This window comes from Vespa velutina, chromosome 8 (genome assembly GCF_912470025.1).
Source record: "Vespa velutina chromosome 8, iVesVel2.1, whole genome shotgun sequence".
Lineage (NCBI taxonomy): Eukaryota > Metazoa > Arthropoda > Insecta > Hymenoptera > Vespidae > Vespa > Vespa velutina.
This window is the reverse complement of record NC_062195.1, coordinates 2,199,086-2,216,495: the sequence shown is the minus strand read 5'-3', so window position 1 is coordinate 2,216,495 and position 17,410 is coordinate 2,199,086. Positions and strand designations below refer to the sequence as shown.

The window sequence follows — 17,410 nt, the reverse complement described above, 5'->3', positions numbered from 1 at the left end:
GTTCGTTTGAAAATTTAAAAACAAAAAATGATCATTATATTTTTCTAATCATAATTACTAAGCAATTATATAACTAATAGATATTAACCTTATGCCATTAGTAATAATAATATTATTAAAAAATATCGATTGCATTCGAGAATATCGATCGAAGATATAAAAATGATTAAATTAATTATCAACCAATATATGTATCAACGTGTAGTGTATTTACTTTCTTATAAAAAAAGAAAAAGAAAAAAGAAAAAAAAAAAAAAAAAAAAAGAAAAAAAAGAAAGGAAAGAAAAAAAGAAAAAGAAAATGCATATTATACAATATTTAATATATTCGAGGAAATAATGATGTACATATGAAATGTACATATATATATATAAATATGCGATATGCATAAATCTGAAAGAAAAAAATGAGAAAGGTATTCTATTTCAAGTTTCTTAGAATTTGATGAAAAAGGGCGGGGAAAGATATGGAAGGAGAGACACGAGGTTCGCCGAACTGTGACGTATATAGCCGAACACGTACGGGTTGGCGCGATGCCTAGCGTGTGCCTTGTCGTGCCTGGGGTTGTTCAGTATTCCGCGCGTCGTCGTACGGTATAGAGGTTTTGTTTTTCTTTTCCTTCGGTGATCTTTTTTTCCCCATTGAAGCGCGACGAACTTCGTTCTTGTCCGAGAAAGACAAGAGATATATTAAGTGATAGACACGGGATTGTGAGAAAAAGAAAAAAAAAAAAAAGAAATAAAATAAATAAATTAATTAAAGTGACAAAGGGATATTAAGGAGAAGAAAGGGTGAAGGGTTTAAAAAAGGAATCATATAATCAACACAATCGATAAACGTTGCTTTTGAAAAAAGGGTATAGTCTTTTTTTTTTTTTTTTTTTTTTTTTTTTTTTTTTTCTTTTCTTTTATTTTTTTTACGAAGTAAGCAAAACAATTTATATTTGACGTTTATAATTGCATTACTGTGAGACGAAATTATATTCGTAGAAATAATGTGTGTATATGTGTGTGTGTGTGCATGTGTGCGTGTGAGTTCGTGTGTATGTATGAGAGAGAGAAAGAGAAAGAGAGTGACAGTAAACTGGCTATGATAAGTAGATCTTCGAAAGAAATTTAAACGTTTATATACTAGTTTAGATTATTTCTTTTTTCTTTTTTTTTTCTGATAATAGAGAGAATTATTAAAAATAGTCGAGAGAGAGAGAGAGAGAGAGAGAGAGAGAGAGAGAGAGAGAGAGAGAGAGAGAGAGAGAGAGAGAGAGAGAGAGAAAGACCGTCTTTTAGTATGTTAACATAAATGAAAAATCACACGAGCCCATGTGAGATTCACGTGCAATTTTTAAGATATATCTGTTTACGTAGGACTATTTTTTAATTAATTTCATATTCGGTATTATTAAAATTCTGATAAAATATATATATATATAATTTATGTTAAAAACGTACGTATTAGGATTCGATTTTAAGAATAGCCCGATATAAATAACTTAAAAAAGGTCAAAACACACATATATAGATTCATACGAATAAGCTTGTGTGGGTACGTTCGTACAAGTATACAGAAACACGTACACATGCCGTAAAGAAACGTAGATTTATAGGTTTTGGACGCGCAAAACCAGTCAAATCTTTCCATATGTTTGTTCCGTTAGTAATTTCGAACGCGTTTTAGTTTATTGAAATAAAGACAAATTCGTGTGGCCACGTCGTAGAATCCATAGCTTTGCTTTTCTTCCATTCGAATTGCGCGCTTGCAAATTGTTTTTTGGCGGTAAATACAAACGCCAGAATAACTATATGTAGATTTGGCATTTGAAATAAATTTCTTTTTCCTTTATCTGTCTTCCTTTTTAATTATATAAAATATATCTATATATATATTTATATATGTAGATATATATATAGATATATCTAGTTATAAAGGATCATGTATAATGAAATTAAAAAACCAAATCTTTTCGTATCGTGTTAATATTAAATGCGAGACATTACAGCTTTCAAAGATAATAGATTTTACGTCTAATTAACTTTACCAGAGCTCTTTTACGATATCCAATAAAAACGAGAGGACATCGTATTAAACGTTTCCGAGTATACCCAGGTTCCAATGAATTTTGCTGATCGAAGATAATTAAAGGGAACAGAAAAAGAAAAGGGAAAAAAATTAAAATGTACAATTCGTGAAATCGGATTATTGTCGGGAACGATTTTTTCGTTATTAATGTCGAATCGCGTATTGTAGAATAAAAAAGAAAAAGATAAAAAAAAAGACAACGAAACACGAAAAAAAAAAGACAAAAAGAAATACAAATGTTTGCGGGCGTAAAGAAGAAATTTTATATACATATATATATGTATATATATATATATACGTTTTTTTCTTTTTATTTTTAATCGATAGTCAATCTGTTTTTCTTTTTTTTTTTTTTTTTTTCGAATCGAAAGAAATATAATTCACTGTTCGACGGAGTTAAGTACTGCATTTCGTTTTTCGAAAGAATGGATAAAAACGAAAGAAAAAGAAGAAAATGAAAAAAGGAAAAAAACACACATAAAAGAAAAGAAAAAAGTAACAGACCGATAGATACGTAATAATCTGTCGACGGGTGCGAGTAGTTTTTAATTAATAAATACGACGAGATATGAAACGTGTATATTAACGGGATATATCAAAAATAGAACGAGAAAGCTCGTCAGATCGAAGAGCAATTGTCTCTTTTTTTGACGAAGTGTTAGTGCGCGCGTTAATTCATTTATTCTCTTCTTTTTTTTTTTTTTTTTTTTTTTTTTTTATCTCACAACCATAAACAATAAAGTTGCAAACGCAAGAACGATCGATTGAGTTTCTGTATTCTTTTTGTTCGTTCTTTTATTATTATTATTTTTTTTTTTTTTTTTTTTTTTTTTTTTTTTTTTCTTTTTTTTTTTGAGGGAGTTTTTTGGCATCCTTGCAGATATCATGATATCGAGGGGAGGATTTCTATGAGGGTATAAAAATCCGGCCAATTTGTAAAATCTTCAAAAATCTTTAGAACGATCGAGCCCCAGTGGAGAGGAAGAAAAGTGATATAAAAAATAAAAGGATGATCTATCATCAAGATTACGATATAAATAAAATTATTTATCAAGAATGCGATTAGAGAAAGAAAGAAGAAGAGAAGAAGAAGTAGAAGTAGAAGAGGAAGAGGAAGAAGAAGAAGAGGAGGAGGAAGAAGAAGAAGAAGAAGAAGAAGAAGAAGAAGAAGAAGAAGAAGAAGAAGAAGAAGATAATCGAGTTACGTTGGGAACGCGTGGATCATTGGATCGTGCGGAAGTGCCTCTTGGGAGGGTAAATATCTTTTATACGTTATAAAGGACAACAACCGAGGGGATATAGAGCGCGATTTGAAGTTGGGTAAACTTTTTTTACTGGAAGATATTTGCTTTGAGATTTTATATATATATATATATACATACATATACATATATATATATATATATATATATATATATATATATATATATAAAAGAAAAAGAAATAGAAAAAAAGGTGCAAATATCTCGAACAAATATATATTTACGTCTTTTGTTCGACGCAATGGTAAATCCCAAGAAACGAAAGATGCGATAAAAATCAAAGGAAGATTAGAAAAGTGAAAGAGAGAAAAAGAAGAAGAAGAAGAAGAAAAAGAAGAAGGATAAAGTGTAAGAAAGAAAAACAAGAGATCAATCTAAGAAAGGATTTCGATACAAAAGCAATATATATACATATATATATATATATATATATATTTATATATATTTAACCGACAAAATGGCGGAAGAAACGTTTCGTCGTAAAACTCGATCGGCCTCGATTTGTGCCCCTGGTTTTTCGAGTATGGAACAAATGTTAGGTACCATACCACCATCGGGAGCAAAGGAAAGGGACAAAAGCGATCGTGAAAGAGACAGTGGTAGCGGTACTCCTGATAGTAATACACCAACGAGAAGACGAAGACCAGCGACGAGATCTCAAAGCGCAAGAGTTTCCGGAGCAAATAAGAGCATTCGACGCAGGGCGGTACAAAGTAAGCATACATACATATAATCAAAGTTCTCTTTCAAAGCAACGCTTTCTTAGAATAAGAATTATGATTTATCTATTTTCTTATCGGCGTTCTCTCTTCTTCCTCGATCTCGCCACCGTTGCCCCCGGCCCCCCCACCCAGCCCCCGATCGTATTCGTTCTCTTCTGGTTATTCAAAATAAACCGTTTTTGTGCGAGCTCTCCTCCTTCCCCCACTTTTTCGTCTTCTATCCTTTTCTTCCTTCTTTTTTTTTTTTTTTTTTTTTTTTTTTTTCTCCTCTTGAGAAATCTTTTTGACCGGAGAATTTTACGTACCAAAAAATCTATTCTACGTGCCCTCTTTCTTCTCTCTTACCTTTTCTCCTTCCCTTTAAAATCGTATTATATCCTAATTGATGTCAATTAGTGATCACGCATAAAGTGATCGTACGTAATTGATTGATATTTAATTGTGCCATCGGTTCAATTAATATCACCCATTATTTTTTTGATTGGACTTAATTAATTATGATTAATAACCGTATTAATTTGATTCAAGAAATGACAACAGATCGAACTACCGTCTCGATACAAAATAGAGAATGAGAAAAGAGTGAGAGTAAGAAGTATATATACACGAATTCAATCGTTCGTACTTTTCTTTTTTTTTCCCTCGTTCTTTTTCTAATCTCAAAATGACATAATCTCAAGATGATGATTTCAAGCAATCTTTGGGAATATGAAAAAAAAAAAGAAAAAAAAAAAAAAGAAAAGAAAGAAGTACATATATTGTACAAAGGTTTATTTTGATAAAGCCCTTTGGAGATTCGTATTTTATATAGGGTGTCCCTTAAAGATCAAAATCATATATATCAGAAGTTTATCGAAACGGGGTTATATACTATATATATATATATATATATATATATATATATATATATATATATATATATATATAAAGCATTTTTTTAATAAGGGACCACCCAGCAATGAGATAAATGATGGCCATGTTGGCTGACTTACGACGCTTCAGGATTTAGAAAGTTGATTGTTCGAATGCTTATCGTTAAACGACATAACGTGAAACTTTAAATTAGATTTGAAATGATCTAACGCGATCAGAGTTTCCTTTCTTTTTTTTTTTTTTTTTTTTTTTTTTTTTTTTTTTTTTTCTTTTCTCGTCATTTAAAATTATAACTTTTAACATAAGGAGAAAGAAGAGAAAGAGATAGGAGACATAAAAGTTTAATTTAAATTGAATTACCATTATACGTTCTTAAAATATGATTTAAATCATTCGGAACACCCCGTAATATATTTCTTTTAGTTTTTACAATTCGATTGTACAAAAGTATAAACGTACGTACATACGTACGCATATACGTATCTACATGAAATGATACCTGGTAAAAATTCGAAACATTAAATTACGTTCTTAAAATGAAAGATTTCAATTATATATATATATATATATATATATATATATATATATATATTTCTTTTTTTTTTCTTTATTTTTTTCTTTTTTTTTTTTCGAATGCTCGAGCATGCGTGACGGCTTATATCGATGTTTTTATTTGAAAGACTAGGAATGATCTTTCATTTAAACTTACTTTTGCCTTCGAAGCACGACGATAAATCAATGTCTCGCTTATATCTTGGATAGGATTACCAGACACACCATACCAACCAGTACGATCGTGAAATCAAGTTCAAATAAAGGAACAAGAGAAACGAATTTCGAGTATCTCGATAAACGTATTTGGTAGGGTATAACGTTTCATCGAAACGTGAACGTAATCAGACATCACGTTTGTAGTTACGATAGATACGAGAATAGGTGAATTGAATTATATTAGTACGTGTATAGTATATATAGATAGATGCACGCACATACATATACATATATATTCATATATATATATATATACACTTTGTAAATATATATGTATATATATATATATATACACTTTGTAAATATATATGTATATATATATATATATATATATATATACATATAAAATTATATAGATATTTTCTATGTATGTACGTATAGACCATTTAAATATCAAGAATTATGTGTTTGTGTGTGTATGTATTTTTATATATGTATATGTCTATCTTTCTATCTATCTATCTATCTATCTATCTATCTATCTATCTATCTATCTATCTATCTATCTATCCATCCACCTGATGCTTTATTACTACGTGATATTTGCTATATCTAGTCCCACGCAAATCAACGTTCGACTGGTTAAATCTATTCTTTGATGGTATCATCGCTACAGGTATTAATACGATCATCACAGTGTTTCATTATTTTTATTCTTTTTATATATATATATATATATATAAACAGATAAACATTACTGTGAATAATACTAAGTTCATTGCAAATATTAACAAATCGATTTTAAAAAAAATTTTTTGAAATTTTCAAATATCTTTCTCTTTTTTCCTCTATTCTCTCTCTCTCTCTTTCTCTCTCTCTCTCTCTCTTTCTCTCTCTTGATATATATATATATATATATATCGATATAATTTATTTAAAAAATTATTTTATTGTCTATTTTTAGCCGCCGATCATCATCTTCATCATCACGAGGGTACTGTTAAATCTCCTCATTGCAGTAGCGAACCAAAATTAACGAACGCCGATGTCAGTCCAGCATGTAGAAGAAGGGGTAGCAGAAGAGGTCAGAGCATGCATCATGCTCAACAAAAGAAGAGCAATGACTTTCTTGACGTTCCGGTAACGTCTATGCAATTATCACCGAGAGAAGGAGAGGACGAGGATAGTTATAGACTTCGAAGCTTTAGTCTCACGAGAAAAGGTGAGTTATTATCATTATCATTATCATTATCATTATTATTATTATTATTATTATTATTATTATTATTATTATTATTATTATTGTCATCATCGTTATCATCATCATTATTATTTTTATTATTGTTATTGTTATCATTTTTCTTTGGTCTTTACAACGAGCATTATTATCTCTTTATATTACTCTTTCTCTTTCTCTCTCTTATTGTCTCTTTCTCTCTCTTTTTTTTCTCTCTCCTTCTTTCTCTCCATTTATTTTAACTACTCGCACGAATTCTACCGGAAACGATTATTTTTCAATTAACCTGTTAACCGGGAAAAATATACGATCAATCTAACTCTTGAATATATAAAATTTATTTCGATCAAATATTAAAATCATCCAGACGAATATGGAAGTAGGAAATTTCGACGATTGTTTTTATTTTTCTTTTTTCCTTTTCTTCTTTTTTACTTTTTTCTTTCTCTAATTTTCTCTCTCTCTCTTTTTTTTTTTTTTTTTTTTTTTTTTTTTTCTTCTTTTTTTACGACAAAATAAATTTCTATACTTGTTATAATAAATTTTTAATTCCATTTTTTTTTTTTTTTTTTTTTTTTTCCCCTTTAGGAATCTTCTTAGATTTTTTCTTTCGCTTTAAAAAAATTTCACTTAGAAAAGAGGTATGACATTTATTTCGATTAAAAATATAAGACGGGTATAAAAGACGGGAAAGACGGGAAGCTTTGAATGAATTATTGAATCTTGTAAGACGTAGAGAATTGGAAATTTATTTTAAGCTATCTTTATCGGAGAATTTCAATGAATTTCAAAGATTTACAAATAAGAAGTAATAAGAATAATCCGCATTAAGTATTATGGATAATGCGTATATACGTTATAATACTGTCCATTTTATTTATTTATTTATATATATATATATATATTTTTTTAATTATCTCTAAAATTCTATGATAACATTTTTCTTGGGATCCCATAAACTACACCCTACCGTGTCCACTTGTCAAAATTTTCCATCGTAAGTGGTGTTAAAATTGATAAGAAAAAAGAAAAAAAAAAAAAAAAAGAAAAAAAAATAAAAAAAGTTGTCTCCTTTCTTCTTTATCGAAATTATTTTTTTTTCTTTTTTCCCTTTTTTTTTTCTTTTTTTTTTTTTTTTTAAGTATATAAATGAAGAGCAATTTCTCTTTGTAAAGAGTTAAAAGACGGTATTACCGTCACATCTTTTTTTTAATTTTTTTTTTTTTTTTCTTCTTTTTATTTTTATTTTTATTTTTATTTTTTCCCTCGCACTTACGGGGCGGCTTTCTGCAAGGACTCCTTTTAATTGTCTCGTACTTCGTTTCGTATGAAATGCATTCTGAATTGCTTGTGCTATAGCGTTGAATGAAATCGGGTGTCCATTAATTGATTTCTTTCATTCGTTCTTTTCCTTTTGCCCTTTCTCCTTTTTTTTTTCTTTTTCTTTCTTTTTTCTTTTTTCCATTCCTCCTCCTGTTCTTTTTCTTGTAACAAATACATCGGTCGAAAGAATGAAAACCTTCTGAAACTCGTGAATGTTCATCGAACCGTTGTAAAAGTATAACAAGGAAAGAAGAATGGATTTCTACTAACGAGAAAGATAAATGAGAGAAGGTAAGCTAACATTTTTCCCAGAAGTTTTCGTTCCAAATATTCTGCGGATTCTCTTTTTTTTTCTATTCTATTTCATTTTATTTTATTTTATTTTATTTTATTTTATTTTATTTTATTTTATTTTATTTGATTTGATTTTATTTGATTTTATTCATTTCTTTTATTTTCTTTCGCAATAAAATATAAAGGACACACGTTAATCTAATTAAAATGTATTCGAGTAGAAAAACAAAACAGATTTTTGTTGACAAATTATATTTAATCCTAATTGTATGTACCTCAAAGTAATTTCATCAGCCACACCCACAGGCACTTTGAATAACAACTGTCATTTAGAATGAATAATTTTTTGATCCAAAAAAAAAAAAAAAAAAAAAAAAAAAAAAAAAAAAAAAAAAAAAAAAAAAAAAAGAGAGAGAGGAAAAAAAAGGAAAATTATATATTCTTAAAAGGAAATAATAATCAGTAGATTAGAAAATGTATTTTCAATTCTGTCGTTATAAAAGAAAATTCATAAATCGTGCAATCGTGCAAATTATTTTAATTGAGTTCAAAGTTGATCTTGGGTATCGTCCGACATAATCGCAGGTACAATTAGGATTAAACTGATCGTTTAAAGATTTTCCTCGTTAAGATCGTATGGATCAATGATATATAAGATAAAAGTAAATTGTATGTTCCTTTTTCTCATATCGTATCATTTCTGTTACGATCGTATAGATCAATTATTTATTTGATATGTAAATTATACGTACGTTTTCTTATCGTATATCCATTGTTGCAATCGTATAGATCAATGATACTTATTTGTCTCACAAATTATACATAATTTTGTTTTCTTATCGTATCATTTTTATTACGATCTTATAAATGATAGATAAATACCATATCCTTTTCTTTTTGTTTCGTATCGAATTTTTTTTTTTTTTTTTTTTTTCATTTGTTCGATTACGATCTTATAAATCAATGATTTATTTGTTGTATGAATAAAACGTATCTCTTACGTATCTTATCATTTTTATTAGAATCATTTAAAAAGAATTGAGAGTGAAGTAAATCATTGATCTATATGCGATATCATTAATTTCATTAGAAAAAAAAAAAAAGAAAAAAAAAACAAAGAAAAAAAATAGAAGAAAAGAGAAAGAAAAAAAGAAAGAAGGAAGGAAGGAAGGAAGGAAGGAAGGATTTAACTTTTCGAAGAAACAAGAGACAGGGGCAGATTATTATCATCGATAATCGTCTTAGAAAAGATTTCTTTCTTCTTTTTTTTTTTTTTTTTTAATCTGGATAAAAAAAAAAGTAAGAAAGATGACTTTTCTCTCGATCTCCGAAAAAAAAAAAAAAAAAAAAAAAAACAGATTCGTCAACTCGACGATAGCTTTCGTAGTAAGTACTTAGTTTCATTTTGAAGCTCTGCGTGACTTCTTTCGACGTGGAGGAAGGCGTGCGTGCGTGCTGTACGAAACTCGTGCCAGAAATACGCGTGAACGCGAGAAACGAGAGAGAGAGAGAGAGAGAGAGTGAGAGTAAGAGAGAGAAAGAGAGAGAGAGATAGATAAATAGAAGGAGAGAGAGAGAGAGAGAGAGAGAGAGACTGATGAAGATCGAGAAAGCTGAAAAACGAGAGAGAGAGAGAGAGAGAGAAAGAGAGAGAGAGAGATACAGACAGAAAAGAGAAGAGAGACGTCGAGAGCAGTACGATAAGCGAAAATAGATAGCGTCTATAGTCGTGACGTCGGTCAACTTCTCCGAAACGAAAGGAGCGACTTCGTGCAAGATCGCCGAGCCAATGAACGTGCGTGAAAGTCATTTACACGTCGTCCACCTCTCACGTTTTCCGTATAATCACGCGATTCCACCTACGCGTTTGTCTATATACGCGAAAGTATACGCATGTTGTATTTATTGTATGACATATATGTATATATATATATATATATATATATATATATATATGTATGTATGTACGTATATAAATATATGTAAATATGAAATGTTTAAAGACGAAACGACATCGTATCTCGTTAGGCTTATCAAGATTATAATGTTCACCCTAGATGATTAATAACATCCCCTTTTTTTGTCATGTCGTTCGTAAAATTCGTAAATTGCATGTCAACGAACGAACTCAAAATTTTGTTCATTCATCATTGAACGAAGAATTTTATTTATGTGTTTTATTATATCGATGGTTCGTAATTTTCGTACGCGTGTAATTTTTGAACTTTGAGAAAGGACAAAATATTGAAACACCTACGTAGGATATAATTATATAAGGTATTTTATATTTCTTTTTTTTTTTTTTTTTTTTTTCTTTTTTCTTCTCCTTTTCTTTTTTTCTTTTTTTTTTTTGTTTGACTTCAAATTGACTCAACAAATCATAATTTCTATTAATACGATATAAATTATATCAACATGTATATATATATATATATTTTTTTTTATATACTTTTAACAAGGAATTTTCCTTTTTTTTTTTTTTACTTTTTTCTTTTTGATAGGCTCTATTCTGGACTCAAGATATTTCGAACGAGCATTTTACAATTTTCTTCGTTCTCGTTGTGTATATAATATCTCGAATGGCGTTGGATCGATCGATAAATAATATTCCCGTCGAATTATTGTCTGGCCAAAGGCTATGAGAGGATATTCCTCGTTACATCTCAAATAAGATGGATATCATTTGGTAAAGTGCTATTATTAAGATCTTAAACGATTTGATCGTTCATCGACTGATATTTGAGAAGCTTTACAATTTATCAAATATTGTATTTGGCATGATTTCCATGGTAATATATTACATTTTAGATCGTTTGAAAGTTCGTCGAATGAAATTTTATAAGCATTCCAGTTTATACGATATTTTATTTAGTATGGATCTTAATATTGATATATATATATATATATATATATATATATATATATATAATATATATATGTATATGTATATAATAGTTTCGAATCGAACGGTCAAACGTTCTGTTTGAGAAATTCTTTTTTGAATATGAGACATTCTATGTAGTATAATTTTAATAGGGATGGGTGGAAAGGGGGAGGATATAAGTGGAAGTAGAGAGAATATATAACATTTCAGATCATTCAATGGGTTCATCCAATGAAATTCGAGAAGTTTATCCAATTTATTGAATATTGTATTTGGCATGAATTACCAAAGGTGAAGTATCAAATTTTCGATCGTTTAAATGTTTCATTGAACAAAATTCGTCTAGCTTTCGTGAACTATGGGATTTATTTTATTCACGTGAGTATGATTTTCATTATAACGTATTGGAATATCGATCGTACGTTCCAATTGAAAATTTTTCTTCAGTTCATGTTATATCATTCTCTTTCTTATAATTTTCATATATGCCTTATCATACGTACTTATCTATAATATTGTCGATTGAGTGTCATCCCAATCAATGATTTTCTCTTGTAATTTAAATTAGTGTGATTGGTTAAATTAGAGATTGGGATAGGATGGAATAGGGATTGGATGACAGATGTACGACGATATATTTGTTTATAAACAATTTTGCTTCAATGTCATGAAGTTATACGATTGTTGTAGGGGTTGGATGTTAACGTTAGGGGTTTGTGTGAGAGGAGTGAAAGGAAGTAATAGGATCGATCAGGTGAAAGTTTTATAACAGTTGATAAAGTTCGTACGCGAAGTTACTATAGCCACCAACAATGATGTATTTACTCTAATAGGTATTACAAATTGGCAACAACAAAGGACAACAACAATGATTTAAACGTTGATCTTGTTAGTGGTTTTCCTCTACTGCCAAATGGATCGTACAACGTTACTATCGGTTAGATAAAAGGGGGATGGGATTGGGGGAGGGACAGCGGGGAGGGAAGTACTGAATTAAAGTATTTTGCCAACTATCGATGATCTCAAGTCGTTTCGAGAGCTGTTACATCTTTTCTACGTGGTCTTAATGCGTCATTAGATTTTAAAATAATCTTTTCTTTTTTTTTTTTTTTTTTTACGATATCCTCTTACGGACAGCATTGAAATTATTATCGTATTACGAAAGATTTCGTCGTAAAATTTTCTTTTTATTTTCTTATTTTCTCTCTCTCTCTATCTTGTTTCCTTTTTATTTGTTTTATTTCTTTTTCTTTTTTTCTCCTTTTATCTGTCTTCTTTTTCTTTTCTTTTATTTCGTTTTGCTACCATAAATTTCATCTTACAACATTGCATTCGTGCAATACATGTTACATCAATAATAATATTACAATATTACAATAATAATATTACAATAATGCATATTTATAAAATATTTATATATTACGTTGGCTAATAATATATATATATATATATATATATATATATATATATATATATATGTGTGTGTTTTTTTTTTTTTTTTTTTTTTTTATGAACATATATACACACTTCATCTTACAACTAATAACAAATAATATTTCAGTATTAATTTTTGATTATATAGTATGTAATATATCGAATAACGATGGAGAAAAATGTCTGAACAAAATTTGGTAATCCGATAATTGGGGAAAAAAAAAGAAAAAGAAAAAATGAAGAAAGTAAGGAAGAAAGGGAAAAAAATTTTCTTGAAAAAAAGAGAAAAAAAAAAGAAAAATAAGGGAAAAAAGAATGAATTTAACTTAAATGAATTTAACGATATTACTGTTCTTTTTTTTATTTTCTTTTTTTATTTGTATTTAGAAGCGGCGAGACAATTAACTCGCGATTAGTTTTTTACACGACAAAAAGAAAATCAAAAGAGCAATATACTATATATATATATATATATATATATATATATATATATATTCGGAGGTAACCGAGGAAAATACTCTCGTCACGTACATCCCGAGAGCTCCTTTGTAGCACATCGCACCCCTCGAGAAAGGGTCGTTATCGAATTAACATTTTCGCCTCTATTCTGACGTACGGAATATTCGTTCGTTCGAATAAAATACGATCGAATAAATTTCGAAAGAGAAAGACAAAAAAGAGAGGAAAAAAAACACAAAGGAAAAGGAAGAAAGAAAAAAGGGTACTCCGAATTTATTTCAAATATATTTAAAAAAAAAAAAAAATCAAAAAGATAAATAGAATATAAACGAGAAATGAAAAAATTTTTCAAATTTTATATAATACGATTAGAAAGTTTCTCTATAAAAAAAAATTTCCCCTATACATATATGAATATATATATATATATATATATATATATATATATATATATATATGTATATATATATATATATATATATGTATATATAGAGAGAGAGAGAGAGAGAGTCTTGCATTATTCCCCCCCCCCCTCCCTCTGCCCCTCCTTCATCCTTTCTGGTATAAAATTAATTTTTTCGTTGTTGATAGAATTGTTGGTTGAGTAAAGATTTCAATGGATGAGAGAGATTTCAAAAGTTTCTAGGCGGTATTTCTAGGCAGAGATATCAAAAAATTTCTAAACGAGTATTTAAAAGTCAATTACACTTTTCCAACACTTTTTTAGCCTTGCAATTATTTTCAAATTACTCTAAGATAGTTTTACGATCTGAAAAGAAAGAAAAAAAGGATCAAGAAAAAAGCAAAAGAAAGAAAAACAAAAACGAACGATTAATCTAACGAGTTTCGAAAAGGAATTATTGATTTTTAAAAATATCTAAGAATCTTTTATTAAAAGTAGAAACTTTTGACCCATCTAGAAACTTTTGATCCAACCTGTATAAATCATAATTATAAAGTTAATACAAGTTATAGTATAAATTTCATATTATACACAAACACACACATGTATATATAAATACATATATATACATATATATGTAAATACATATATATATATATATATATATATATATATATGTATTTACATATAAATAATTATATTTATTCTTTATAGACAGGAGAGAAAAGAATAAAAAATAAAAAAAAGAAATTCCTGTATAAGTTATAAATATAAAAGTCTTTATAAGTCATAATTATAAAAGTTAATACAAGTATAGTGTATAAATTTCATCTTACACACATAACACATACACATATATATATATATACACGTACATATAAATAATTCTTTTTTTTTCTCTTCTTATAGATAGGAGAAAAAAAAAGTAATTCGATTATATTCAAGTAAAAATGATGTGCATTTCTTTAAGGGAATGATTGTCGACAGATCGTAGAGATCGTATAAAACGACAGGGACTTTTAGCTTACGCTTAGCAAATGCCATACGAATCTGTCGTATAAATCTTATGCCGCCTTCAGGAAAAGCTATAGTCCAGTCAAATTTATCGTTCTAACGTTTGGCCAATGAAACAAACGCCCAGACATTTTGTACTCTCTCTTTCTCTCTCTCTCTCTCTCTCTCTCTCTCTCTCTCTCTCTCTCTCTCTCTCTCTTTCTCTCTCTATCTTTCTTCGTATCTTATGATTGAGCCTATCTCAAAATACATTTTCTTGATTAAATAATATGGCGAATTTGTTTCGTCGAGTAATAACACTCTCTTTGCGCTTTATTGTTAAACTCACTGTAAAGGGTTGAATACGCGTGAGCAGATTTGATTTAACCCGAAAAAGTAATGTCGATTACCACGAGAGAAAAAGGATATTCAGTGAATCGAAAGATTTATTTAATTTTTTTTCTCTTTCATTTTTTTTCTCTTTCTTTTTCTTTTTTTTTTTCTTTTTTTTTTTTTTTTTATTATTAAGATTTTTTCCTCTTTCATATCATTTTGTTTTACTTTTCTTTTCCTTTTTTTTTTTTTTTTTTTTTGTTTTTGTGTTTTTCTGAAGAAGAAACATTGGAACGTTTATTAAAAAAAAAAAAAAAAAAAAGAAAAAAAAAATTAATTCAAAAATAAGACATAATAGAAATAAAAAAGAAAGAAAAAGAAAAAAGAAAATCAGAGAAATAAAGAAAAAAGAAAAAGACCGAGTAATAAAATGAATAAAAAAATAAAAATAAAAAAATATATATTGCTTTACGTGCGACATACATATTGACAAATCGATGAAAAGCTATATATTGTGAAATGAATCTGGTTTCGGTTATCTCACATTTTTTCTTTCTCTTCTTTTTATTTTTTTTTTTATTTTTTTCTTTTTCCTTTAATTGCATTAAAAAACATTCTCGTATACCGCATTTATTCGACGAAGCAAACGTATTTAAATATTTGATTAAACGAGGTGTATTATTAAAAAAATCAATGCGTAAGAGTAGATACTATTAATGACCATATTCTAGTAAAGCTTTCTAATGCGATTATCATGAAAATAATTTTCTATTACGTTGAGTGATAACTAACAAGCGTAATTTACAATTATGTATATCACGTTTCACCCTTCTCTTTCGTTTTCAATATTCACGAAACATATTCGTATGATTGATCAAAATTGAATTGAGAATTTATAAAGTGATTATGTTACAGCGCACAAATCCACATAAAAAATTTTTTATTTTCCTTTTTGTTTTTATTTTTGTTTTCTTTCTTTTTCTTTTTTTTTGTTTTTTTTTTTTTTGGTTTTCTTTCTTTTTCTTTTTCGTTTCTTCTCATTGACTCTCTTATTCGCGATCATCTATTTTATTTTCAGAGAATTACAGAATAAATTTGTTGACATTTATACAGTTATATCATATTATATACATTTTATATATATATATATATATATATATATACAGTGGCATATTGAAGTTACTTCATTTATGTTTGGTGGTTAAATTAGAGCGTTGAATTTTTATACCTATATACATATATATATATATATATATATATATATATATATATATATATATTATAAATATATATATATTTCATACGCTATCGTCATTTTAACTTAATATTAAATTACAACGTAAATAGTACTTAATGATTAATATCTATTTTTTTTTTTCCCTTTCTTTTAAACACGATAACCTTGTCCTTAAAACGTCACGAGGATGTGAAAACGTTGTTTCTTTTTTTTTTTTTTCTTTCACGTATTTGAAAAAAACCAACAAATGAAAGGAAAATAAAGCCGATAAATTTGGACGGTGTCGTTTAGCGTAAAAGAAGTAAAGGATAAAGAAGAAATGAGAAAATAAAGGAAAAAAATCACGCGTCATTTTTTTCCTCTCTTCCATAAGTTCTTTCATTTCCGCGCTTAATTCTTTTGTTTTTTCTTTTTCTTTTTGTTTTTGTTTCTCTCTCTCTCTCTCTCTCTTTCTCTCTCTCGCTCTCTCTCTCTCTTCAACTTTGTATCCCTCTGGCCGTTAACCTTACTAGACATAGCCAAGAGAAATGTAGCGGACAGTGGATAAATTGTGGGGGGGAAACACCCCTCGTAAAGCGAACGACGCCTAACCATAAAGTCATCAAGATCGTCGATCGATGATAGGCGCACGCGCAAAACTATCGGTGCTGAGAGAATATACGTTTATGTACAAACATATACGTGTATATATATGTATATGTATCTCTCTCTCTCTCTCTCTCTCTCTCTCTTTCTCTCTCTCTTTCTCTCTTAGTAAAGCAAACTCATAAAATTTTTATTACGTAATATCTTTATCATTTACGACGAGCTAAATATAAATGTCATTATGTTTATAAAACGACACACACACACACGCACACACATATATATATACATATGTGGATGTGTGTGTGTGTGGTTTAAAATCATTTACGGAAGTTGGAATATGTAAGTATTTTTTTTAAATTCCTTGGAGATTCCTGTCCTGAAATATATTTTTTATTCTCTCCCTCTCTCTCCCTCTCTCTCTCTCTCTCTCTCTCTCTCTCTCTCTTTCTCTCTAAAAATTGTAGATATCTCTTTTAATTTTTAATTCGTTAGGGTGTCAATCTTGAAAAGAAAATGCATACTTTCGTAAATATGCGCAGCTTTATTTTCACATACTTTCCATACGCATACATACATACATA

The 17,410-nt window shown here is 28.4% G+C and overlaps 1 protein-coding gene across 3 annotated transcripts in view; it reads left to right on the top strand.

Annotated features, from left to right (window-relative positions):
• Positions 1-572: 572 nt before the first annotated feature.
• Positions 573-17,410, top strand: part of LOC124951366 (GTP-binding protein GEM) — a 40,691-nt gene continuing 23,853 nt past the window's right edge. Inside the window, exons 1-4 of one of the 3 annotated variants that reach the window (XM_047499703.1) lie at positions 573-856; positions 3,035-3,330; positions 3,595-4,051; positions 6,609-6,866. In XM_047499703.1, coding sequence (XP_047355659.1) covers positions 3,796-4,051; positions 6,609-6,866 — 514 coding nt within the window. In that variant the 5' untranslated portion in view covers positions 573-856; positions 3,035-3,330; positions 3,595-3,795. Of the gene's footprint in view, positions 857-2,933; positions 3,331-3,594; positions 4,052-6,608; positions 6,867-17,410 lie in introns of all 3 variants that reach the window. The other 2 variants (XM_047499702.1, XM_047499704.1) reach the window with 2 other exon arrangements.